The sequence below is a fragment of the Peromyscus californicus genome, unplaced genomic scaffold (genome assembly GCF_007827085.1).
Source record: "Peromyscus californicus insignis strain IS unplaced genomic scaffold, ASM782708v3 Scaffold_6__1_contigs__length_162567912, whole genome shotgun sequence".
NCBI lineage: Eukaryota > Metazoa > Chordata > Mammalia > Rodentia > Cricetidae > Peromyscus > Peromyscus californicus.
The window spans coordinates 104,725,681-104,750,695 of NW_026294584.1; the positions used below are offsets into that span (position 1 = coordinate 104,725,681).

General features: G+C 54.1%; 1 protein-coding gene across 1 annotated transcript in view; it reads right to left on the minus strand.

Moving 5' to 3' along the window:
* Window positions 1-10,164: 10,164 nt before the first annotated feature.
* Window positions 10,165-25,015, minus strand: part of Plxna1 (plexin A1) — a 46,570-nt gene continuing 31,719 nt past the window's right edge. Inside the window, exons 21-32 of the mRNA XM_052722104.1 lie at window positions 24,697-24,839; window positions 23,951-24,207; window positions 23,771-23,837; window positions 18,617-18,763; window positions 18,361-18,520; window positions 17,708-17,811; window positions 17,353-17,449; window positions 16,818-17,008; window positions 16,528-16,697; window positions 14,749-14,961; window positions 14,515-14,665; window positions 10,165-13,309 (exon numbers count right to left, since the gene is read on the minus strand). Coding sequence (XP_052578064.1) covers window positions 13,214-13,309; window positions 14,515-14,665; window positions 14,749-14,961; window positions 16,528-16,697; window positions 16,818-17,008; window positions 17,353-17,449; window positions 17,708-17,811; window positions 18,361-18,520; window positions 18,617-18,763; window positions 23,771-23,837; window positions 23,951-24,207; window positions 24,697-24,839 — 1,796 coding nt within the window. The 3' untranslated portion in view covers window positions 10,165-13,213. The remainder of the gene's footprint in view (window positions 13,310-14,514; window positions 14,666-14,748; window positions 14,962-16,527; window positions 16,698-16,817; window positions 17,009-17,352; window positions 17,450-17,707; window positions 17,812-18,360; window positions 18,521-18,616; window positions 18,764-23,770; window positions 23,838-23,950; window positions 24,208-24,696; window positions 24,840-25,015) is intronic.

A 25,015-nucleotide genomic window follows, 5' to 3' on the forward strand; every position in this document is an offset into this window, starting at 1 on the left:
TTCTGGTGCCCTGGGGACATATGGGGGCTCACTGTTTTCTATCTGGGTGTGGTCACAGATCCCTGCTCCCTGACCTTGCACTGACTGCTCACCTACAGAGGATGGCCATCGATTGCTCATGGGAGGCATCCTATCCTGCTGGCCAATGTCTCAGTTTCACTCCAGGGCCCAGCAGGCACCCAGACCCGGAAGTCAAAGGGGATCTGAATGTAAGCCACAGAGGCCCTTCGAAGTGACAGGCACTCACAGCTCTCCAAGGAGGCCAGGAAAACTGGAACAAGACAGGAAAAGCCACTTCCAGGACCATAGGCAACGTCATGCCACATAACTACTGAGAGGAACCAGGGGCCCCCAGAGTGGGGCATCCTTGCTCAGCTGCATCCTAGCGAACAGTTTCTGAAGGCCTGAGGGTCTCAGTGAGCTGACTCTGTGCAGGTCATAGTGGCCTGGCTGCACAGGTGGCGCGTAGGCAGAGAGCTGGCAAGCTATACCGGAGAGAGTTGGGATCGGCAGCGTCACAGGAAGAAGAATCCAGGCACTCCAGGCCTCACTAGTCCAAAAGTAATCCACAGAGCAAAGGTGTTCATCCCAGCACCTGATGCACAAGCCCCGGCAGGCTGGAGGCCTGCAGGCTGTCTTCAGGCTGTCTTCCCAAGTGTCACGGCTTGAAAGCCAGGGCTAGGAGCATCTGGGATCCTGGGGAACATTCAGCCCCGGAAGACTAACCTCATGCTGGCCTGGAAAGAGAGACTTTAGCTACTGTGGGACAAACTTCTAAACACAAGCCAAGGAAGGAAATAAATAAATAGGAAGAGGAGGGGCAGGAGGGAGGGAGGGAGGGAGGGAGGGAGGGAGGGAGGGAGGAAGGAAAGGAAGGAAGGGAGGGAGGGAGGGAGGGAGGGAGGGAGGGAAGGAAGGAAGGAAGGAAAGCAAAGAAGGAAGGAAGGAAGGAAGGAAGGAAGGAAAGGAAGGAAAGGGAAGGAAGGAAAGGAAGGAAGGAAGAAAAGGGAAGGAAGGAAAGGAAGGAAGGGAGGAAGGAAAGGAACGAAGACCCGCCCCTTCATTGTAGCTTGGAAGGGATACTAGAGATGCCTAGCTCTGTAGGGCCCCTGAAGCTTACAATTCCAGGGTGTGTGATTCCTGGAGACCACTCAGGGGCTGATTCCCATAAGTGGGGCAGCATGGTGGCACTCCTCTCCCTCAGGAGGCCTCACCCTCTGCACTGTCAGCCGGGGCTGTTTGACAGGCGCTGCAGGGTTAGCAAAACAAACAAACAAACCAACCAACAAACAAAAAAACCAACAACAACAACAAAAAAACCAAAAACACTGTCCGGATAAAAGTGAATTCAAGCAAAAAGAAGAAATAAACCCAAGAAGCCCCAAATCCTCACTTCCTGTAGTCAGACACCCATCAAATGACTCAATGCTCAGCAAGCTTCCTGCAAGTCTGGATGGATGTTCACAGCTCTCACAGGGTCCCCGACTGGCTTTTTGGCTCTCCGGTTCTCCCGTGTGTGTTTAGGGACAGCTGGTCACAGCCCATCTTGGGCGGCCGGGGTGGTAGATCTCTCTTTGCAAGGTCTCACGTCCTCTATCAGGTTAGAGCCTCCTAGTGATCCAAGACAGATTGAGGCAGCATCTCTGCCACACCTCAGTGGTCAAGTCCACGTGACCAGAGGTGGGAATGAGGGACTCGGAGCATCCATGAGAGGAGCAGTACAAGACAAGGTGGGGTAAAAAGACAGGGAGAAGCCCTTCTGCAGCTGGCCATTTATACAGCTTGGGAAACAACCCCCTGAAGCCCATGGGAGGACCACATGGAGTCCCAGAGCTGTACCCAGAGCTGCCAGCAGGGCAGAGTTGGCAGCTGGTATCCCATGGGAGAAGGCAGCCTTGTGAAAGGTGTACAATTTCTTCAAAGCACTGAAGTTCTGTTTTGGAATGGAAGAAGGGTTTGGATTGGGAATACCACACACACACACACACACACACACACACACACACACACACACACACACACCACTAAGTGGTGGCCGGCTCTCCATTGCAGCAGAGTTGAGCTGGCTCTGACCTCTTGGATGACTCCACTGATGAACTCCTTAACACCATGGTAGGGTTGACAAGTGACAGAATTGAGAGGTGGGGCCCTGATGGAAGAGGTTGGTTGCTAGGGTCACACCTATGCAGGGGATACTTTGTGCCCTGCCTCTTCGTTCTCTCTATCTTTGCTTCTTGGCCAACATGAGGTGAGAAGTTGTGCTCTGCTCTGCTCTCCCTCCATGATGCTCAGCTCCATCCCAGCCCCACAGCAGGAACAACTGGATCAAAATCTCCAGGACTGTAACCAAAATAACGTTTAAGTAGTTTCCCTCAGATATCTGGTCACAGTGACAAAAACACTGACCAATACGACAGTCCATCATAGTAGGGTCCTGCAAACCCTGGGCCCCATCGGAAAGGCCAAGCTTAAGGGAGATGGGCAATAGTTTGGTGCATTTGCCCAGTCACAAATGGGACACTGTCCACCAAGATGTATAGACTGCATGTGTGCAAAAACTAGCTTGTGGTAATTCATCATCCATCCACTCAACAAGCATGTACTGATCGCCTACTGTGTACCAGATACCACCCTAAGAGCAGAAGACATCTGGAATGGAGACAGACCAGTCCCTGTCCCCACATGCCAGCAAGATAAAACACCAGCAACGTGCTGTGATGGGAGAAGACTGCTGTATGATGTGGCTATTTGGAATACAGTGGCCACCAAGAAGGTAACATTGATGTACCTGGAGGGAGAAAGAAGAACCATGGCTTTTCGGAGTAACTAAACCTGATGTCCTTTCTAGAAGCCAGGGACAAGGCCGAGGACTGGAGAATTTTGCCAGTCCTCAGCCACCCCCCAATCCCAGTGGGTCGGTAAAGATCCTGCATTGAGTGAGGGGAATGCCCACTCCCCACCATGGGAGATGCTGTGAGCCAGTGACTGTGGGAAATGGGAGCTTGGAAGTTGGCAGGAACTCTAAAGTCACGACCACCCACCCGAGCTTTGAGAGCCTCTGCCTGCAAGATCTAATGGGCCTTTAGCAGCATGCTGAGAGCATGCTGGAGCCAAGTGGTTCTGTGCTGGCAGCTTCCTAATCCAGGATTAGCCCACCATGGGATATAGCCATGGCTTTACCCTTTGTGTTGATGTCCACAAGTGAGTCTCAGTGGCCCCTGACTTGTGGGCAGAGGCCTGAGGGGACAGTCTCAGGTGTTGTGTGATGTGATGTGATGTGATGTGATGTGATGTGATGTGTGTGTGTGTGTGTGTGTGTGTGTGTGTGTGTGTGTGCCTGCATGTCTGTGTGTCTGAGCATGCTGAAGTCTCTAGGTTGGCCATATCAGCTCTGAGCAGACATTTAGACATTTAGGCCCAGGTGCCGGGTCTGACTGCAGATAGAGGGCCATTTGCCTCTCAGGAGGGACAGCCACACTCTGCAGACCAGCTTCAGCAGCGCCATTAGGCTTCTCAGGCTGAGGTGACTGAGGTTGAGAAGCAGATGGGTGCTGGTCATTACATGGCACACTGGAGATGCCTCATGTCTTGGGTCCCAAACCTTAGAGTCAGCTTCATGTCTGGAACCCAAACTCTTTCTTCACAAACTCTGCCCCTTGTTACAAAGCAAACCAAACCAAACCTGTCACCTCTCTTTCAGGAAAGAAAACTGGCTCTGTGGGTGACCCTGGCAAGCCCCACATCATGGAGCAAGTTCTGATCTGCCAGATGTCACGGGTCTGCCAGACATGTAGGCAGCCCTCAGAGGAGGGAAGATTGGGACCCCTGGGTCTGTACCCCTCCACTGCCCTCAGCCTGTGGCATCTGGGGCTAAATGTGTACACACCCTGCTCAGGTGGGTTTACCAATGTGGCTTCCTAATTGACTGTGACTTCTCTGATATTGCCCCACAGGGAGGCAGGGTCAAACATCAGATTTAAAAGTGCCTCAATCCCATGCTACTAAAGAAGCCCCTTTAATGATTTCTGTTTTGAAAATGTGTTGGTTCCGGATCAGTTTCCCAAGGGGAATGGGTGCTCCCTTCCTCTTCTTCTTCCCCCAGATGGCTTAAGGTCATGACAAAGCATGTGGGTCTCCTGACACTAGGAAAGAAAGCTCAGGTCCCTTGTCAGCTCCAGAGGAAATGTCACCTTGTACAGCTGGGCAGGCTGAGCACTGCACGTCACCGTGAGTGATGTGAGCATAGACTATTCTCCTGGGTGCCATGTCTCTTGCAGCCTGGGTCCTGGAACCCCAACTAGGAGCAGTGAGGGAGTGAAGAGAGGACAGACACACAGACACATGTACGGTAAAACTGAGATCAAGTGGGATCCTGCTACCTTATCATCTTTATTAGGTAGAGCAGGAGAGGTGGGGTTTTGCTAGTCTCTCTAGGTGTCTGTAGGGAGCAGTCTCAGGCTGTAGACATCCTGGAGAAGGAAGCTGCAGTTGCTAGTCTGCATACACTGATAATTATTCATAAACACTCCTACTCGGGCTGTTGAGGAAAGCTTTGCATTCCCCTGGGGCCTGGCCCACACGGGTAATGGCTTTGCTGATACCCCATGGGTCTGAGCTTTGGCGTCCTTTGCATAGCCATGCCCATGTCAACAATACACAGTCACCCAGGCCATGACTCACTCAGGGCTTCTTCGGCTCCACTCTCTACACTGTGGAGTCATCACTTTCTTCTGCCCTCAGCTCCGAATGGCCCTCCCTGCCAGTCACTTGTTGCGTGGCCCCTGGCAGCCCCCTTTCCTGGCCGTCGTCTCTCTGGCCTGACTTCTGCCCCTCCCCCTGGAGCTCGCTCCATGAACTCTGCCCATGGCACTCAAGGCAGCACAAAGGGTTAGGAACTCTCCCCTCGCACCCGTCACCAGGACGCTTCAAACAGGAAGTCAGCCTGTTGGACTTTTTCATAAGCTTTTCCCCCACTCTCACCCTAACCTTGGGTGGGGCTCAAGTCCATCCATTTTACTGTGTGACAGAGGCCAGTGCCAAAGGGCAATAAAAGATACCCGTGTGTTCTCACCAGGCTTGGCTACTCTCCCCACCACATCAGTGGCCATGAGTGCATCTAAGCTATTTATTAGAGAAGTGGGATACATTGGTTGTCCTTCCTTCCTTCCTTCCTTCCTTCCTTCCTTCCTTCCTTCCTTCCTTCCTTCCTTCCTTTTTCTCTTGTCTCTTTTCTTTTCTCTTCCTTTCTTCTTTCTTTATGAGCAGGTTGGGGTGGACACATGTGGATTCCAGGGATGGAACTCAGGTCATTGGGTTAGGTAATAAATGACTTCACCAGATGAGCCCATCTTGCCAGCTATGTATGGCCCGTTCTTGAACTAGAACTATGTGTCTATCTTAGTTAGGGTTTCTATTGTGGTGAAGATACACCATGATCATGGCAACTCTTATAAAGGAAAATATTTAACCAGGGCTAGCCTACAGTTTCAGAGTTTTATTAAAGTATCATCATGGCAGGGGGTATGGCAGCATTCAGGCAGACATGGTGCTGGAGAAGGAGCTGAGAATTCTACATCTTGATCGGCAGGCAACAGGAAGTGAACTGTGTCCCACACTGGGCATAGCTTGAGCATATGAGACCTCAAAGCCCACCCCCACAGTGACATACTTCCTCCAACAAGACCACACCTGCTCCAACAAGGTCACATCTCCTAATAATGTCATTCCCTATGGACCAAGCATTCAAACACATGAGTCTATGGGGGTCATTCCTATTTGAACCACCAGAGTGTCCTTCCTCTGGTGGTCTTTCAGTCCTGGCCAACAAGCAAAAAGTAGGAGGAATGTCTCAGTTCTTCATTGGAGCCTCCTAGGGCCCCACCTGGACTTCTGGGCTTCAGTTTGTGTGGGCCTGGCACTGGGTGTGGAGTTCTCTATCATGCAGATATGACCTAGACCCACAGCAGGCAGCCCAACAAAAATGAGGGGATCTGGAAAGAGAAGCACAGGGTTACAGAAACCGTAGGAAAGAGAGCTTGACTGACGGGGGGCAGCTCTGACGAAGGATGGCAGCTAGACCCAAGCTTCAGAACTGACCCTGAAACCAGGATTCATGGACAAGGAGAGCCCAGTTTCATCCAAAGATGTGAACAAACATCTCTTGACTACAGATAGTACTGGAGATAGGAGTCCCTCCTGAATGGAGAGCCCCATGGTGAGGAGCCAGGTGGGCTATGTTGGACAGCCAGGAGCCACGCTTGATTGGAGCAGTCCAGGGACAAACAAGAGACTCCTCTGCTACCATCTGACTGTCAGGTACCTTCTTAGCTCTCAGCTGCTCGGGTAGCAGGGGAATGAAACACACACACACACACACACGCACGCACGCATGCACGGACGCATGCACACATGTGCACACACACAGACCCTGGCTGGTACAAACCCACACAAGAACCCTGGAATGCAGCAGGCTGTGCTGGGCAGTCCCCAGAGAAGACTGAACAGTTCTGGGCTTTTGATCTGATTCCAAGTCCCCAACATCCTTGAACAAGCCAAAGCACTGGCAGTGCACCAACTGTGAAAAGCTGCAGGCAGATTCCCACCTTTCCAGATTCCTTTGAAACATGAAGAGACGGGGAGAGGGGAGAGGGCATCCCTCAGGTTTCGGTGGGCTTTCTCTTTCCTCTTTTGGGTTTGATAGCTCTTCCCTGATTGGCCCCATTTTATATCTTATTTGCATGCATGCACATTCAGCTAGAGTTCACCTGGCCCAATATAAGAGAACTACCAAGCTCTGGACAGAGTCTTCTTGCAGCATGTTTGAAGAAAGAAGACAAGAAGGTTCCAGAGCCCAGCTCCTGGCTCTGGCCCAGTTTCTGGGTCCTCTGTGGAGAAGGAAGAATACCTTCAAGATTCAGAAGAGATAGTCCTGTCAGAGGCTTCCATGCCTGAGGGCACCAGAAGCCCTCTGGAGCTGCAAGCTTGCCGACAATCTCCAGGCAAGCCTGTAAGGACATTACAATGCCTACAGCCTCTCTTGGTTGAGACCCTGCTGCCACTGAGGGCCCCAGGGTTCCCACTTTTCTATTATGTGAATCTTCTCTAAGCGCCCTCACTTCCTCCCCTGTCTGCTCGCCCCATTCTTGGAGGCAAGGTGGGACAAGAACCCACGTAAGAGAACTGATCGTCTCAATTGGGCACCAATGACTGACCAAAGAAACAATCCCACCCACGTCTCATTTACTGAGCCGACAAGTTTATCAGTGTTACTTGCAAGAGCACAGGTGACTTGGTGTCAGCTGACCCACAGAAAGGCCTGACCTAGCGTGGGTGACCACCCTCAGAATTTGCATCCCTGGAACTCCCTGCCAAACTTTCAGGCAATCTGGAAAATCTCTTCCTCAGAAAGTGTCACTGCTTACTTGGTCTTAGGAAGGGGCCTCAGAGATCTTACAGCTTCAGGAGTCTTAGGAACCTCCCCTTTTCTCTCCAGGAGGTTATGTCACAATGCCAGAGAAGTCAGGCTTAGGATTGTGCAGGCCAGGACCTGTGCATGGGCACAGCTCTGAATGATTAGCAAAATTCAGGCTCAAGTGCATTGACCATTCTCTTGGGCATGTGCCTATGTCCAGCCCACCAGAGCACCTCCTCCTTGAGGCCAGATTAATTGGTTCAAACAGGTACAGATGCCCTAAGGGTGGCTAATAAAATCCCCACCTAGACACCTGCTGACCAAAGGGACCACTTCCCTATTATGCAGCAGACACCAGAGGCCTGATTTGGGAAGATGTGGAAGAGAAAGATGGGGTACTTCTGACCCCATAGAATCACCTAGATCCAACCAGGAATGAGGTCAGGCACTCTTTGACCTTTGTAAAAGTCAACCAGCTCTCTCACCTACCCCACATATTACAAACAGAAGGGCATCTTTAAGGGACATGCCTGGGTGTTTATTGAGGGTGGATTATGAACTGGATACAGTCAGCGTGGCCAGAAGGCTTGATTCCCAGCAGACTCTGTCTGTGAACAACATCAGGCAAGTCTCCCAGGGGCAGGTGATAGCTGTAGGTACCTGCTCCTGTGTGGAAGCTTCCCTCTGCCTTGCCAGTGTTCGGGAACTCCTGGGCACTTTCCTTGCAAAGCCTCACCACAGATAAGGGCTTCAGGAGCCAGGGCAGGCAAAGAATGAATACAGGCCCCACCTAGGTGCCCAGGGTCTCTTGGAGCAGGTATCTCACCGTTGTCCCTGGCCTCCTCTAAAATTAGCTAACATTGGCTGATTGCTACCAGGACCACACTGAAGAAACAACCATCCCCAGGGGCTGGGTCATGGCCAGATCTGCCCTGTATTGTATCTTGGGCCCAGCATAGCCTGAAGAAGCTATTGTCTCTGAGAACCTCACTCCAGGAGACCTAGACACCCAGCCAGGTGTGGCCTGTCATCTCATGGATGGACCTGCCAGAGACGTCTGCCACACAGCACCCCCAGTGGGTAGAGCTGTGCTACTGCAGGCACCTCCCATCAGCCTCCAATGGCCAGTGCTTTAGCCACCAAGAGTAAACCAGGTCAGTTTCCAGCTTCCCAGGGGCTGGCATCCCCATTCCTCTGCAGGTAGCCTGTCTTGGCTTCTGTCTCATACAGGCTTCTCCTAGGTCTTCACATTGACCCTGGTACCTAGGTCACTCCTGCCTTTATAAATGGTCCTTCCCTCCTCTGGGACTCCATTCTTTCCCCAGAGGCCATCTCCTGCCCCTGGATGGTTTGGATCCTGATATGGCCGTCTGAGCCTCAGCTAGACTTCCTCCATGTACCCAAGTCTATCAGCAGACATCTTCCTCATACCTCTGGCCTGGTTATCATTCCAGCTCACTGCTTTGTTCTCTGCAGGAACCATGGCTGCTCTGGGGCCCAGAGATACAGCAAAATACCCTCTTGATCCACCGAGTTGAGGACTGGCCTTGAACTCTGCCACCCAGACCCTTTGGTTGCCCTGCTCAGAGCCACCACAGCCCTGCCTTCTATGCGCTGTGTGGTAATCAGACCCTGCTTGCCCTAATCATGCTTGATCACCCCGTGCAGGGGCACTGATTGCTGCTTTGAGAGGTTGCCTCACTCCTGGGTGGCAGAGCCAGAGCCCTTGGCAGCCTAACGAGGGTAATTGAGGCAGGGCTGATTGTGCCACAAAGTCGGAAAGGCTCAAGAGACAGAAACGGGCCATGTCACACCCCAAACGGGACCACATTTGCTAAATCTGTTTCCCATGCAATTTCATGGTGATTACGTTGCTTTTTTTTTTTTTTTTTTTTTTTTTTAAACCGAGCCGGCTGTCAGGACAGACCAGCTGAGACTGGAGGAGCACTGATTGTGATTTATGGAATGCCATCAGAGTCCAGAAAAGACCAAAATGAGAGAGAGGCAGGCAGGGTGCTTCAGAGCCCATGGGAACCAGTGTGGCCTGGAACCTCTGCTCCCTGGCCTTGTGCAGGTGGTTAACAACACAGCACAATCATCAGACACGGGCCCTAGGCACTAAGATGCTCCCATGGAGGTGGTGCATCACCACAGGCATTGGGAGTTGCCTCCTTCAGTGCTTCTGCACCCAACTCCACACAACACTCTGCCCAGGTAAGAAGGGCAAGACTGGGCCCCTGAGCCAAGCCATGCGACAGCAGAGACTGAAAGAACCCTTCACTCCATGAAACTGAATGAGTGTGCACACGGGTTGTCCCACACTAGGCTCCTTAGTGCAAGGCCATACCTGCACTTCTGGGTTGCCCTGAACCCTGGGGATGGAATCTGCTTTTAGGTTAACAGGGCCTCAGGGGTCCAGCCTTATAGATGGGTATGTTCCCAATGAGGATTGTGCACGGTCCTGTCACACAGGCTACCATGAGGTTCCCTCTTTGACCTTGCCTGAGTTCAGATGAGAGGGTATGCTGTTAGTGTTTTCAGCCAGAGATGAAGCTGATGTGATACATGCGTCTATTAGGTTTTTGGGTGCACTGACCCTTCGTGTTCACACCAAGCCCCTAGTCTGGAGGGCAGAGGTTCAGGGTGCCTGCTGCCATCTATGAGGTACTGCCCTGGGGATGTGATACGCTCCCTATTTCTATGGCTACCTCTTGGATCCTTACCCCACTAGAATAAGACCCAGAGCCACGAGCTTTAGCAAAAATGTTTAATCTCTCCTTAATGTGTGTTTATTTACAAGTACTAAATCTGAAGAACCGTAAAATAGGAAATAGCCGTATATTTACACATCTGATGGCGGAGCATATCGGCTCTGCCGCTTCCAGAGAAGCAATGGCCGAGGCCTGGTCTACTCAGACCATCCAAATGACCGTTTTTGTTTTTTTTTTGGGGGGGTGGTGTAAAGGGAGTGTTCTGCGGCATTAAAGGACAGCTAATCACGGGCTTCACCTTAAAAATATCTTTCTCTCTCTAAATATATCTACTCTAGCTTGTGTAGCACCGATGTGAGCCACCAGATCCAAACTGGGGGAACTGGAGAAGGGGGGGGGTGGCGGTTCGGGCCCCTCTGTACCAACAGAGGTTACTGGCCTGTGCCTGGGACTCAATGCTGTGCCTCTTGGGGACACATCAAGGCCCTTATCCCTGCTGCCCTGTTTAGCTGTCCAACCATAAGAGGGTGGGGCAGCTGGAGAGAACAGGGCCAGCCCAAGGCATGTGGAGGCCAGGCACCCAGGCTCAACTTTTAACAGCCCAGGTACTCCTGAGTCTGGGTTCAAAGGGGAAAACCAGGCAGGAGGTTAGGGCTTTGGGAGACAGAGCCTACGGCAGGCCGGCAGTACCAAGAGTGTTAGGGCCAGGCTGGCTGGAATAGTGCTTGGCCACCTCCTTGGGCCTAGGACTGTAGAGGGTGGCCTTGAGCAGCTACCACTCAGTGCACAGGGGGCCCCAAACCCAAGCTGTATCTAAGCTGGAGTGGAGCCCTTTGCAGGGTGCCGGAGCTGGGATGGCTCTTGAACACCAAGGACAAGCAGATGTCAGAGCCCAGTCCAGGAGTGGCAGGGAGGTGGGGCCTGGCCCTGATGGCTGTGCCGAGAGGATGCCTGGTGAGACCAGCTAGGGCAGCTCGCATGTAAACAGATACGCTAAAGTGCTTGCGAACAGATGCCCTAGGGAGGCTGCTCCAGGCTACCTCGCCACCCACCTATGACACCCACATGGGTGAGGTGGCCTGGTAGGGTAGAGTGAGGTTGACCCATTCTAAGGGAGCTGGGGGCCTTGGGCAGGGTGGTGGGGCTGGATAGTGAAGGCATTGAGCCTAGAAGCTGTGCGTGGTCCAGGCAGAGCTGGAAGAACTGGGGGCTTCTATCTGAAGCCCACATCCAGGGAAGACTTTAGGGGAAACTGAGGCTCCCACCCAGGCACAGCCCGGAGGCATCGGAAGGAAGAGAGGGGTATATCCATGGGTAAAACCCCAGGCAACAGGGGCTGAGAAACGGCTATATCCAGGCTGGCTAGACTTGGCTGAGCCCAGTATCAGCCCAAAGAGTGAGCCACACAGACACCTGACCAGAGCTCAGGGCTTAGGGTGCCCAGGCCCCTTGACAACCACGGAGGAGCTCCCTGAGTCCTTGTACCTGCCCCAGAGCAACCTAAAGGCGCAGCTCCAATCTGACCTCTGCCCTGTCCCATCTGGCTCCCCAGCTTGGAATGTGAGGGACCACAAGGCTAGTAGCCCATGGACGTGGGGTACGCTTTCCCCAGCACTGAGGCTGGGCCTGGCCACAGTTAGCTGTCCCTTAAAATCCATTATAATCTTTAGTACCATCGAAAAAGTGAACTTGAAAAGGGGATAGGCTGCTCGCTTGCTTTCCCAATGACTAATTAATTTAAAAAACATAAAAAAAGGGTCTAACCACCTCTAGTATTCAACACTTGCAGTTCGAAAAGATCAACTCAGACTAAACGCTAGCACAGTCATGCAGGTCCACAGCCTCTGTACCCGAAGTTGGGGCACCCGGTAGCTTGGGCAGCGGCTTCTTCCGTCTGTGGGGAGCAGAGGCCACATCAGATGGCAGCTCCAGGACCCTTGGCTTTGCTTTCTTCCACCTGGGTTCCTCCTGAATTGCCTTCCTGTGTCTCCTCCCTCAAGTAACTGTACAGCACCCCACTGGGGCCGGGGCCACATATATATATATACACATACATATATATATATATGTACAGGGTCCATTAAAAATGTGTTCTGTTGCTCGTTGTGGGCAAAGGTGGACACAGCTGACCTCCGGTCCCTTGGGTCACTGTCCACGGCCAGCAGGTGCCTTGCCCCTACCCCCCAGGGCAGAATGCAGCAGGATTTCTTGTTCCCTTAAAAAGCAGTACCCAGATGTCCCACTGTTGGGGGCCCAGGACACTGCTGAGATGCCAGACTGGAAGCCATGGGGGAGTGTCGGGCAGGGAGGACAGAGGGTGGTGGGATGGTGGGCTGAGCCAGGAACAGGAGGTGGGGAATAAATAATGGGAACATGCACTCTGACTGGAGCCCCAAGCCCGGAGGCTCCCAGAGGCACAGCCCTGAGGACAGAGAGGGGTTCGCCTAGCCGCTGTCCGCATGTCACTCGGGAGTGGGGTCTGCAGCCCCTCCATAGGAGGGGGGTAGAGCCTCTCCCCAGCAGAAGGATGTGGCACTCCAGCCTTGGCCGCGCAGAGCACGCGGTGAATCTGAGGGTGGTGGCAAGCATGGGGTGCTGGAGTAGAGGCTGGTAGGACAGTCCCAGGCTGTGGCTCATTTTGCCCAGCCCTGGGTATCTCACCTCTCCCTCAGACTCTGCCTGCTGGTAGCAGCTGGAGAAGCCAGGAACTGCAAACTGGTCCAGCTCCTTGTCCTGGTGCCCTCCCTCTGGAGGGCCTGGCCTTCTATCTCGGCCCCTCAGAGGCCACCTCTCTCCCAGGAAGGCCACCAGCAGCTCTTGCCAAGCAGCAAATATCCCTGGGCAGGACCAGCCATGCTTTGCAGTCCTTGCCCCAGGGCAGCAAGCCCTAGGTACAGAGGTGGCTCAGCAGGAACCCTCACATCCACAGCGATAAAAATCGGCCCTGCATGGCAGGGAGAGGAAGGCGAGGGCCAGGACCCAACTGCAGCCCCCACACCTGGCACTCCGTACAGGTGAGCCAAGGGCTGTCTCCTGGGTCCCTCTTGCTGCCCTCCTGCTCTGCCTCCTGCTGGGTGGTCACTTCCAGGGCTCAGCTGCTCAGGGCCATTGTGTCCACCACCTGCTCCAGCTTGCTCCGAAGCCGCTGCCTTCGTGCCTGCTCATCTTTTTCCAGCGCTACCAGAATCTGCAAGGGGTGCAGGGGGCCCAAGGTGGGAGAGAGTCAGGGTTAGAGCTGGCTACCCACAGACATGGGCTGAAAGTTCGCAGGGAAGCCTGCATGGGCACTACAAGTGACATTGCCATGCCTAGTGGGGGATTGGGGAGCAGTCAAAACGTGACTCTACCAGTTCCTAACTGTGAAAACAGTTCTGATCCAGAGCCCTACAGCACTCCAGGGTGAGCCCCCAAGATCATCACTTCTACCATCATCCCCTATACCACCAGGCCCTGGCCCCTGGCTCTGACCTCTCCCACCCCACTCTTCTGGGGTCTGTGTGTGCATTCTATAGCAGCACTTGACTCCCTGCCATCTGCTGTGACCTCTCCTGTTGCTGCATTTCTTATGCTCTTAGGTTGTCTTGAGGATCACACCTCTACCTACTGTCATCTGGCTCCCCATACCTCAGTCTGTGTGGGAGCCCAGGCTCAGTGTCCCATCCTATGCCCTCAATCACTACAGCCTGTGAGCCCTTCCATGGTTGGTTTGGTGCCCAGAGACCTTCTGAGCCCACAGGTCCATGGCCTTAGACCTGTCCGTGGCTTCCCACCTCCTGACAGGCTGCCAGGCTATCTGCCTCATTGGCTTAGCCCAGCCAGCAGACACAACCTCCCTGCTTCTAGACCTCTAACAATCCATCTGTCTCAGGGACATAGCCAAGTTCAAAGCCTCTACACCCAGGTAACTCTGGCCTGTGTACATCTCCTGTCTGTCCCCAGGTAGGCCCTAGCTCAGCCATGTGGACTCTAGGGATCTTAGCCAGACAGGCCACTTTGCCTCAGTGCCTTGGCACTGCCCATACATGCCCAGTCCCTGGCTATTTGCACCCATATGCTCTAGCCCAGAGTAGAGACAAGTCACCCCAGAGATGAGCCAGGGACCTGTTCCTTGGCAAAGGACAAGGAGCTTCCTGGCAGTTCCACTCCAAGTCAGAAGACGCTGACAGCTTGTGCCTAGTCCCAGAGATATCATCTAACCCAATGAACTGTTACAGGCCCACAGCTAGCCACCCTGCCCCAGAAACCATTCTGTATGCCCAGAATCTCTGCTTTCCTTATTGTCCCAGAAATATCTGGGTGGTCAGCTGCAAGAGCAAGTATTGGGCCAGCTCTGAGATGCAGGTGGGGTGGGGGTGGGGCGGGGGGTCCGGGGTGGGGGGTGAGGGAGCACACCTCATCCTTGTACTTGGCGATGTAGGAGTAGATCTCATGCAGAGCACTCATGCTGTTGAACTGGCTAAGATGCAGCCGGGACTGCTCTGCTAGGTAGGCGCTCATGTCTTGGTCACTGATGGCAGGCATCTTGGCAATGTCAGCATAGTACCTGACAGTATGTGGCATGGTCAGCATGAGTGGGGTTACAGGGCCTATCCACCCACCAACCTGTGTCTCCTGCCGGCCACCCACCTTTCGACCCAGCTCTTGTAGTTGGGGATGTCCTTAGCGTAGAGCAACTTGTTGGAGGGGGAGTCTTTGCCCAGCTTGTGCTCCGATGTAGAGCAGGAGTCCATGAAGGTCTGCGCCACCACCGAGAGGCAGGCATCCGTGATGCTGTTCTTGTGGATGTCAAACACAAACTGTGGGTTCTTGATCACATTCACCCAGAAGCGCAGGGGCAGGCTGTGGACAAACAGGCCCAAGACTGCTTAGAAGGGCCTCTTCTATACCCCACTTTCATTCTGTACAGCAGCTAGAAGTGTGGCCAACCATCCCACAGGCTTGACGCTCTCCTCCAGAGAATGAGTGGATGTCCATATGCGCAAGTGGGGCAGACCTCACACCCTACAGGCCAGACAGGACATGCTGTCCACAACCTGGTACCTCCCAGAGCATTATTCCACATGTCCAGCTTATGTATAGGGGCCATTCCTGACGTCTGCACACTGGCTTATATCCCTGCTTCTGTGCTCAGCCCCAGTCCGAGGACGTATGACTTAACACCCACTCTCTATGCCCTCCAACGCCTCAGACAGCCTTGGCCAAGCACCCAATTATCACACATGCTGTTCAAACAGAAACTAAATGAAACTGAAGACTGAGGGTGTTGGTGACCATAGGCGTGTGCCAAGACTGGTAACTCTACATGGCTGAGGCAGCTGCTCTAGAGTAAATGTAGAAGATTCCATACAGCAGTGATCCTGGCCAGTGCTGACCTACAGCAGTCCCTCCCTTGCTGGGCCCCAACAGGCAGCACAGATGGGTCTGGGGCTTCAGACCTGGAGGGAGGCAACAGATAAATGCCAAGGGGAATGGTGAGAGCGGAGAGAAGGGGCGAGCGGAGAGAAGGGGTGAGTGGAGAGAAGGGGCGAGCGGAGAGAAGGGGCACAGGCTTTGTGCTGAGGCCAGGGCCATCCAGCACACCAGGCTGAGGGACGGGAGACTGGGGAAGCTGATGACCGACTGGACTTGGAGGTCAGAGCACAACTCCAGGGAGTAAGGAGCTAACGAGGGGTGGGCACGAGGGGTATGCCCTGGTGGGAATGCAGAGTGGGGTCCTAGAGGGGAAGGAAGGGGCTGGTGACACACAGGGTCCAACCTTGCCAGGGAGGAAAGCCAACTGACCAGTCTTCAGTCCAAGTGGCCTTCCTCTAAACTTGTGCGTTACTATGGGGTGGGAAGACCACACACGGGGCAGGGCCTGTTGCTGGGTCAGGGCTGCACACAGGAGAAGCTCACGGCTAGGCTGCAGGCAGCTAAGGCTGGTTCACAAGTAAAGGTAGTCTATGCTGGGAAAAGGAAGGTCAGAGCTGAGCACATCAGTCGTCATGGGAAGCACTGAAATGAACCCACTGGGGTCTGGGGTGGCCTCAATTCTCACCAGCGGTACTCAACTTTCAGCTGCAGTACAGAGCTCCATACTTATTGCCATGTGACCTCAGAGTGGCCTTTTAGAGCCATCTCTGCCCAGACGCCAGCACTATACATCACTGAGCACAGGCTTGTAATATGAATACCACTTCCTCCATGCTATCAACTGGCTCTGGCCTACTAAGCTGTTTTTTACACGGCAGTCCCTCACCCAAGGAGCTCTATACTACTCTATAGGCCAGAGTAGTAGTGTTGTGACAGGACCCAGGGCTGGAAACTGGGAAGGCCCAGGGAGATCCTGCCACTGTAGGGCCTGGCCCACTCTGCCTTGCCCCTGGCAGTCCCACCCTTGTGGTGCCTGCCCACCACCAGCCGCACCAATTGCTCTTCCAGGTATGGCGCACATCAGAGTCGTGGATCTGGTGCTTGTCGGCCTGCTCGTCCAAGAAGTCAAACATGTACTTGATGGCCAGAGGCAGGGCAGAGCCACGGTGTGCTGTGCTGAAGATGGTCTCAAACAGGTCATCCACGAACTTCTGCAGTGTTCCCTGTGGATGAGGTGCTGAGCTTCAGAGCTGTCCAGGGCACCAACCTCTTAGGTGACCTCAACAGGTCTGCAGGAGCTCTCAATCTGGCCTTGTGTTTTGGGCCTACCCCCATACACCTACCTTGGTGGCCAGCAGCCTTGTCAGGTAGATCTCAGAGACCATCTTGCTGCCACGGTCGCCCTCGCGTTGGTCCAGGTGGTCGTGGTTCTTTACCAGGTGCCACAGCTTTGTGCCACTTTCCAGGTCTGGCGTGATCATGGGTGTCCGTGAGCGTAGGCTGTCGGGGCTGCTGGCTGTACGCAGCATGCTCTCTGCAGGAACAGCCTGTCAGCTGGCAGGGCCATTCCCCGACCCGTGGCCAGATCCTGCCCCACCCAGCCAGTTTTCCCTCAGAATCTGGGGCACTAAGGCTCCTTCTAGGTATGTTGGGAATGACCACTGTGGCCATATGAGCAGCATGAGGTTGCTTGGTTACAGGTTATGGGGAGAGACACTGCTTCCGAATTGAAGGGAAGGCCAAGAGCCCAGTGACAGGCTACAGCCATGCCCCTTTAGTCCTGTCATTCAACACACGATGGCAGAGCACAGGAAGAAGGGCATCAGCCCAGGTCCACTGCCCACCCACTACCTGGCTGCAACCCTGCCGGCACCTCACCGTATCTGCTGAGGGACTTAGTGAAGGTGGAGGAGTTGGAGATGTTGTAGGCAGATGTCTGCTTGGGTACTAGTGCCACCGACGAGCCATCTGTCACCTGTGGGCAGATGTCAAGGATATGAGTTCCCAGGATGCCAAGATGTCCTGCCCAACATGGGGCACTTAAAGACACCCCTGGCTCTGGCCCTGGGGGGAGTCATGCCACCACTCTGAGTCTCCATCAGGACGGATCAGGGCAGATAATCCCTTGGGCACGGCACAGTCCACACCTGGCTGGGCATGCTCCAGTTTAGGGGGAGGAAAGCCCACACAGTGACCATCGTTGGGTGGCCTGGTTCCTGGATGGTAGGGTCACCTGATAGTGAGCCAGAGTGTTCAGCCTCTTCCAGTCGTTGTCAATTTTGGTGGTAACGTCCTCGTCCTGAAGGATGATGCGTGCCATGCGGCCCTGGCGCCACTCTATAGGAAGGGGGGATTAGAGGCGGGCCTCCCTCGTTCTTCCCTTCTTCCCAAGCTCCTCATTCTACTGGCACACAGATCAAAGGAGTGGGGGAAGACATGAAGGCAGGCAAGGGCTTGCTCTGCACTTGGGGAAGAGCCTGGGGTAGAGCTGAGGCCCCTCCATCCACTGATAGCTCCATTCATTGGCTTAGAGGTGGTACAGTCATAGGCTAGCCCTTTATCTGCTGCCTGGATGAGCCTGAGGTAGATCCTGTTTTATAGGTTCCAGCCTTCCAGCCCCATCTGCCACTGGACCCCAGCACTGTGCCCCACCTCTTTCAACTTCCCCCAATGCAAAGGCCCATCCCCTCAGCCCCGACTTCACTATCAAATTCATGGCCTGCATCTTTCCCTGCATCACTTTACCCTGGCCTGCAGACCCTAGCTCATACTGTCACCTCCCTTGCAGCCTTTCTGTTGGATGGCAGGCACCCCCTACCATCAGGACAGCTGGCACTAGGGGACTGGCCTGACCAGAACACACAGGAACACTTGCCCGCCACTCACCCAGGTCCATGTCCCCAGCCTTGGGCCGCTGTGAGTAAGGCACACCCTTGTACACAGCATCCAGTAGCTTCTCCTTGACCTGTGTCACGGTGTCGCAGTTCAGCCCCTTCACAGGAACCTCAGGCGCATTCTCATTCTCGGGGTTCACACAGTTCAGGGTCTGTGTGTGAGGAGGGTGGTATGGTAGCATTAGCCCCACCCCTTGCTTCTGACAGTCCTGCTCACCCAATTCAGTGTCACAGGACTGGGGGCTCACCAGGGTCTTGTAGTCAATCTGCTGCCGAATGAGCTTGTCCTCACTCAGAGAGTAGCGGGCCTCCCCTGTGATGGCGTCAATGGGGCCCTTCTCCATCTGTTGCTTGATGGCACAGTACAGCATGAAGAGCGGCTCCCCAGCACACTCCTGTGTAGACAGCAGGGTGTGAGGTTAGGTCAGGACCTAGTCAGCCCTTTAAGGGTGATCTAGTTGCTTCCAACAGTTTCATCTCCTCTGAGGAGGCAAGCCTGTCTCTGGAGTCAGCATCGGGCGAGGAAATCTAGTGAGCAACAACCCTAGTGTCCTTGTGACTGTAGATACGGAAATCCTTGATAAATACAGTGGTACAAGTTAAGGGCAGGTACACATGGACAACATAATCTTGCAAGGAAGAAGGCAGGTGGATTCGGGCCTGCAGTCTCCTGGGTGGACCCCTGCCTGAGCTCACCGCACACCAGGTGTGATCATGATCTGATGGGTGTCTAGGGACCCACCTAGCCACAAGCCCAGCATCGCTAAGACCATGCTTTCATCATGAGCATCAGCATAAACATGCTGACTTCTGAGGCTCCTCACCACCAAAGGGCAAAGGAACCCACAATCTGGTGCGAAGAAGAAATGGGGGCGGATGGGGGGGCTCTGTGCACTTGGTGAGGACCTACACAGTCCCTACCTCCAGCTGCTACCTGTCACCCCTCACTGCAGGTGTGGGGCTTTTGCCCTATCCCTTTATCCCCCTTAGGTCCTCCCAGGTCCTGGATTGAGCCACAGCACAGTGTGGGGGAGGCAGCCACTGCTGTGAGCTGAGTGAAGGAAAAGTGATCACAGCAAAGGCTCGCATTACTCAGCAAGGTGAAGGAAGCAGCTGGCTGGAGCTCAGGCTGGCCCCATGGCTCTGAAAGCCCACCCCTGACCGCTGGTGTCACTCTTCACAGTGGCCAGTGGCTGAGAATGCCCAGGCATGAGGCTGGCCCAGGTGGGTCCTTGGCAAGCCCACAGCGACTCTGCTCTTGGACCCAGATGCTCTAGACCCTTGTTAGCATCTGAGGTAATTAAAGAGACAGCTGCTAAGGAACGGCCAGGAGCATAGATCATCGGAGACCTTCCGACAACACTCCTGTCTTTGAAATTATGTTTCATTTGCAAACTTGGCTTCATTAAGTCAGCCAGGGAGGAGGAGGGAGGGGGAGCAGGTTGGGACTCGGAGCCATCAAAGCTGCCTCTTTCGGCAAACACTACCTCATAACGTTTCCCCAGATTAGATGTCTGCCCTGAGGTTCCTAAGCACAGTAAAAGGAGCAGAGGAGGCAGGCAAGGTGCCCAAAGTTTGAACGCAGACCCACCCAACCCTAATGCATTTGCCCGGGAAAAGCCAGGGCTTCTCAGAGAAAGCTCCAACTCAGGCAGGCAGCTCCTCAGACCCAGAAGTCCCCCTGCCAGCCCAGACCATCACTTTCACCAGGCCTGCCAAGACTGTGAAAGAGCAATCAGAGATGAGACCCAGGAAGGAGGCGGGCCCAGAAAGAAGCTGTCCTAAGCCCAAGGCCTTCCTCTCTCTGGGCCTCATTTCCCAGTCCCATGACAGGGAGAAGGTAGGGCCTCTGATTCCTCTCAACCCTGCGGAGGGGCAGAGAATGGCCCTTTCATACAGAGAGGCAAGAGAGGAAGAGCACAGCTCAGTAAATGAGGCAGAGCAGCAGCTTTCCCCATCTGCAAGGAAAGTCAAGGCAGATCCCTACCTCATGCCACACGTCATCTCTATCACAGAGCTGCACATGATGGAATGCTGGCATTTAAAACAACACCAACACCAACAACACAACGACAAACCTACATATACTAAAGAAGATAACCCTAGAAAACACACAAATGTTGCTTCAAAGATGAAAGTGGCTGATCAAGCAAGAGATTGAACTTGTTAAATAAATGCCAGCCGAAGCATGTCCATCCACATGCACTCACCTATAGTGATGGAGTCAGCGGCACCCAGGCCAGGAAAGATTCTTAGAGTCAGCACATCTGATGTTGCAAATGAATATGCCTGGTCACCTCCGGTCACTCTGGAAGCCCACCGCAGCAGACAGCTACACCAGAAGCTGACTGTGTTGGGGAAGAATTCAGATTCCCCAACACCTCTGCTGATATGACAGAGGACAGTGGTACTGACAAAGCAGTGGTCACACTGTGTGCCGGCCTACCTGATGACGTGGGCCTAACTCTAGCTGGAGAGCGGACTGGAGGGAGTGAGGTATGAAGCAAAACACATGGTGTGACAGAGAAGCAAGCCTGAGGAGCAAGGTGCAGCAGCACCAGGACTTAGGGTGAAAAGCACTCAGGATGGGCGTGGCCGCCCGTAGCTTGGGAGGCTGAGGCAGGGGGTTCACTTAAGCCAGAACCGCAGACCAGAGTGACACTGCGGCCAGAACTCAGAACAAAAATCTAACAAAACCTGCTCCTCTACCTGCAGACATTTGCTTCAATTCAGAAACCTGCCTGGGATGGCATGCACTGAATATTGATGGCTGTGACCACCAGAGCTGGGGCCCTGCCCCTCTACCTCACAGGTGCCACTGACAGAGCAGTGACGGGTAGGAAGAACACCTACCTCACTCACATTCTAGTCACCAGTATCTGTGGGGGTGGGCTCAGACCCTGCCATGTGCAAACCCATGAAGCCTTCGACCAAACCCCATGCATTCTGCTTCCCCTTCCATCCTCCCCAGTACAAACTCATCTGTGTGTGCGGTACGGTTATGCAGCCAGAGGCGGAAGTTCCACTTCTAGGAAGGCACCGGTCATGCTTCTCAGAGTGGCTTACGACAACACAGCTGCACTTGTGTAACCGTTTCCCACTGCACACTGTGGACTGTAGCTAACCAAAGCAACTGGCCTGAAGGAAAGCAGTGGCCGTGCAGGGTCATAGAGACCACACACGCCTGTCCAGACTCAGGTCTGCAGCCCCATTCAGAGCAGAAACGACAAAGGTGGCAGCGTGGAGGGTGGGGAGAGGGACAAGCGGTTCCTGAAGACAGATTTCAGTTTCACAAGACAAACGGTGCAGACGGCGGCGGCGGCAGGAACTAGGCTCTACAGATGGATTAACTCCAGATACCTGTACACTAGACGCTCAGGAGGCTGAGGAACAAAGGGCGTGAGTTTGAGGCCAGCCTGGGCTATTCAGGGAGGCCTTGTCTCACATAATAAGAAGAGGGTTGTTGAGATGACTCAGTGAGTAAGGACCTGCTGCCAACCCTGACAACCGCGGTAGTCCAATCCCTGAGACCCACACGGCGGAAGGAGAGAACCAACTCCTGCAAGATGTCCTCTGACCTCCCACGTGCACTGCAGTATACACCCACACAATAAGGAAATACAAGTGTAATTTAAAAACAGTTTAAAAGGTAGTGAATTTTTGCATTATGTATATTTTAATCCAATAAAACCATTTTTAAGTCTGTGGCATGTTAAAAAGAGACCAGCTGTTGAGCCATGAAAGGGTGGAGGAACTTGTCTCATGACTGAAAGCAACCGCTCTGGAAAGCTATGTATGTAGTATGTGGCTCAAGCCTTAAACTCCAGAGATGGAGAACTCTGGGGCAGGAGGAGGGTCTGGTGGCCAGCTCAGGGAAGGGAGGCACTCAAGTGCATCCTCTCTCAGCACTTTAGGGCAAAAGCCTGTGAAGAGGCCTATGTGTGGCTCAGTGGCCACAGGCAGGGATGGAACAGGTCTAGGTCAGTTTCCACTGCACAGCAAAAAGGCAACACAAAAACCAGAGCTGAGAGGACCCCAAGCTCCCTGGCCAGGGCCTAAGAGTGGACCTGGGGCAGGGAGGCCGGCCGTTTCCCTTAAGCTCAGCTTCCCTTTTCTTGCTACCCCTCAGCTGTCTTGCCCTCCAACCCCATCATTCTCACATCCCTGAGTGCCCTGAGACGCCAATGTCCCTCCACGAGGCTGTCCCAGACGTCTGAGAGGCTCTGCTCCCTCTGCCCCACAGTGACAGCTGCAGGGCCAGCTCCACCGGCTTCCAGAGGCAGCCGGCCTCCCCACACTGTAGCAGTAGACACTCCAGAGCTGGCTCAGGATCTGAGACCCAGTGTGGTGAACTGCACCCGCTCCTGGGTGTGGAGAATGAGGATCAAACGGGGTCAGCACGTGTCAAGACCCAGCATGGGCACAGCTGCTGGAAGGCCTGAGCCTTTGCTCTGCCTTGCTTCTTCTGGTTCACAGAGCCTGCTTTAATGAGCATGTAAATAACTGTCCACAGGGCAGCAGTTTCATAGGAGATATGCCCATTAGCTATCATGGGGGCTGCTGTGCACAGACTCCCTTCTCCCCAGCTGTTCCTGGGCCTCCAGGTCACTTTCCTCTATCTCTGGTCCTCCAGCCCTCCTGACACGCTCCTCACAACCACTGCTATCTCTTATTGCCACCTCCTACCTACTGGCTCTCCTCTCATCAAGCAAAGGCATCCCACCAGGGAGGGATCTGCTCTGAGCAGACTCACGTGCCACCACTTCTGGGCCAGCCAGTCAGAGCTCAGCAGCAGCCTACTAGGGGAGAGCAGTCCAGAGGTAGAGACAGCACCAGCCCCATCTCTGCCCAGCTGCACTGCTGGATACTGTATCCATAGAGCACTGGCCAGGGTTGATATGCATAGGTTATGCTACCTGGGGGACCCACTGTCACCACTTGTGGCATGTATCCCATTGGCCATGACGTTAAGGGAAGCCAGAAATTGGCAAGGGACTGTGTGATTATCTGGTCTCTTAAGTGCAGGCAACCAGTTCAACCAACCAGCCCACCTAAAAGCCCAGTGTGGACTCACACCCTACCATGGACTGTACACAGAGCTCTTGAGGGTCAGTGTCAGGTTCAATCCCCGTCCTGGGCCTAGCAGCTAGCTCCAGGCATCAAGCGGAGACCCAAGCTTATATCCAAACTCCAGCCCGGGCACTAACTTCAGAGTGTGAATGCCTACCCTACTAGTGGCAAGGGTCAGCACAGGAAAAGAAGCAAGGGGTCTGGGTTGCTGGGCTGGGACACTCACACCTGGGCTCTGGCCTTGTACCTCCTTGGACATTCCACCCCACTCACCCCTGCCCTCCATACACTGGACCCCTGAGGCTTAGCTGGCCCTACATGGAGCCACCTACCTTGAGGAACTTATACAAAAGGAAGGTGAACCAGTTGGTCAGCATCTTCTCGGCCACTGATTCAGTCCTACGGGAATAGCAGCAGATGAGAGGGTGGAGTCACTTCTACCATTCAGCAGGTACAGGTCCCCACAACTCCCATAGTGACCCGACCTACAGGCCAGACTTCCCTCATTGTACCTCCGCAACAGCAGCTTGGGGTGATTCTTGCTTTCCAGGTTCTTTTCGATGAGGTCAGAAAGCAACTGCTTAAGCACGCCCGTGGCATACTCCATCTCACCCTGCAGGGCCGTCATGATGAGTGAGGCCACATTCCCACGGTCACGCATGGAAAAGCTACGCTGGGCCTCCAGTGTACGGATGAAGGTCAACAGGAAGTGCTTCTTGGTCAGCAGCTGTCCGAACAGGGTCAGCGACTTCTCCACATTGGCCTGCACCTGGGAGCACACAGGCCTGCTCAGAACACAGGGGCACATGGCCCCAACAACTAAGGCGGGGAAAGGCCTTCTCTGATTTGGAGGCTACCTGGGCCTGGAGCACACAGGCAGGCTAGGTTGCCCTCACTGCACGGTGAAGCTCAGCACCTACATCCTCCAAGTGACCTAGGCTGGTGAATGGCAGAAAGCCCCACACAGCCTAGGCACAGGGAAAGGAACAAGAGTCCTAGGCTAATGGGCAGTTAGCTTGGATGAGGCCTGGGGCACTGTTCCATGCCTAAGACCTTGTCACCCAGGGCAAGCCACCTGCCCCAGAAATCAGGCCCCTGCCTCAGAGCTCAGAGTCCTAACCCTGTGCTGCATCCAATTTGGGTCTGAGTCTGTACTCCCTCCTTCGCTAAGCCCTAACCTTTCTCTGGAAGGCCGTACCAGTCCTAGTGCCCATGGATGCCCACCAGCCCCCAGGGGCCTCTGAGCGGGTGGTCCTACCTCCATCTCCTTCAGCACAGGATGGTCCTCAATCCCAGGGAACAGCACTCGCATGGCATACGTGCGGTAGTCGAGGAATGGGATGCCGGCACCATCCAGGTCGCTGGTCAGCTCATGGATGTCTGTCTGTAGCTCTGCAAAGGCTGTGGCCAGATGTGGGGTCAGGGGCAATGTGGGATAAGGGCATCATGCCTGAGGCTCCCCTCCCCCTTCCCTGTCCCAGCCTGCCTGCTGTCTGGCCAGGATCGATGGTCCTGAGCTTAAAGAAACCAACCAATGTGCTTTTCTGTGCCTCAGTCTCCCTAATTTAGGACAAAAT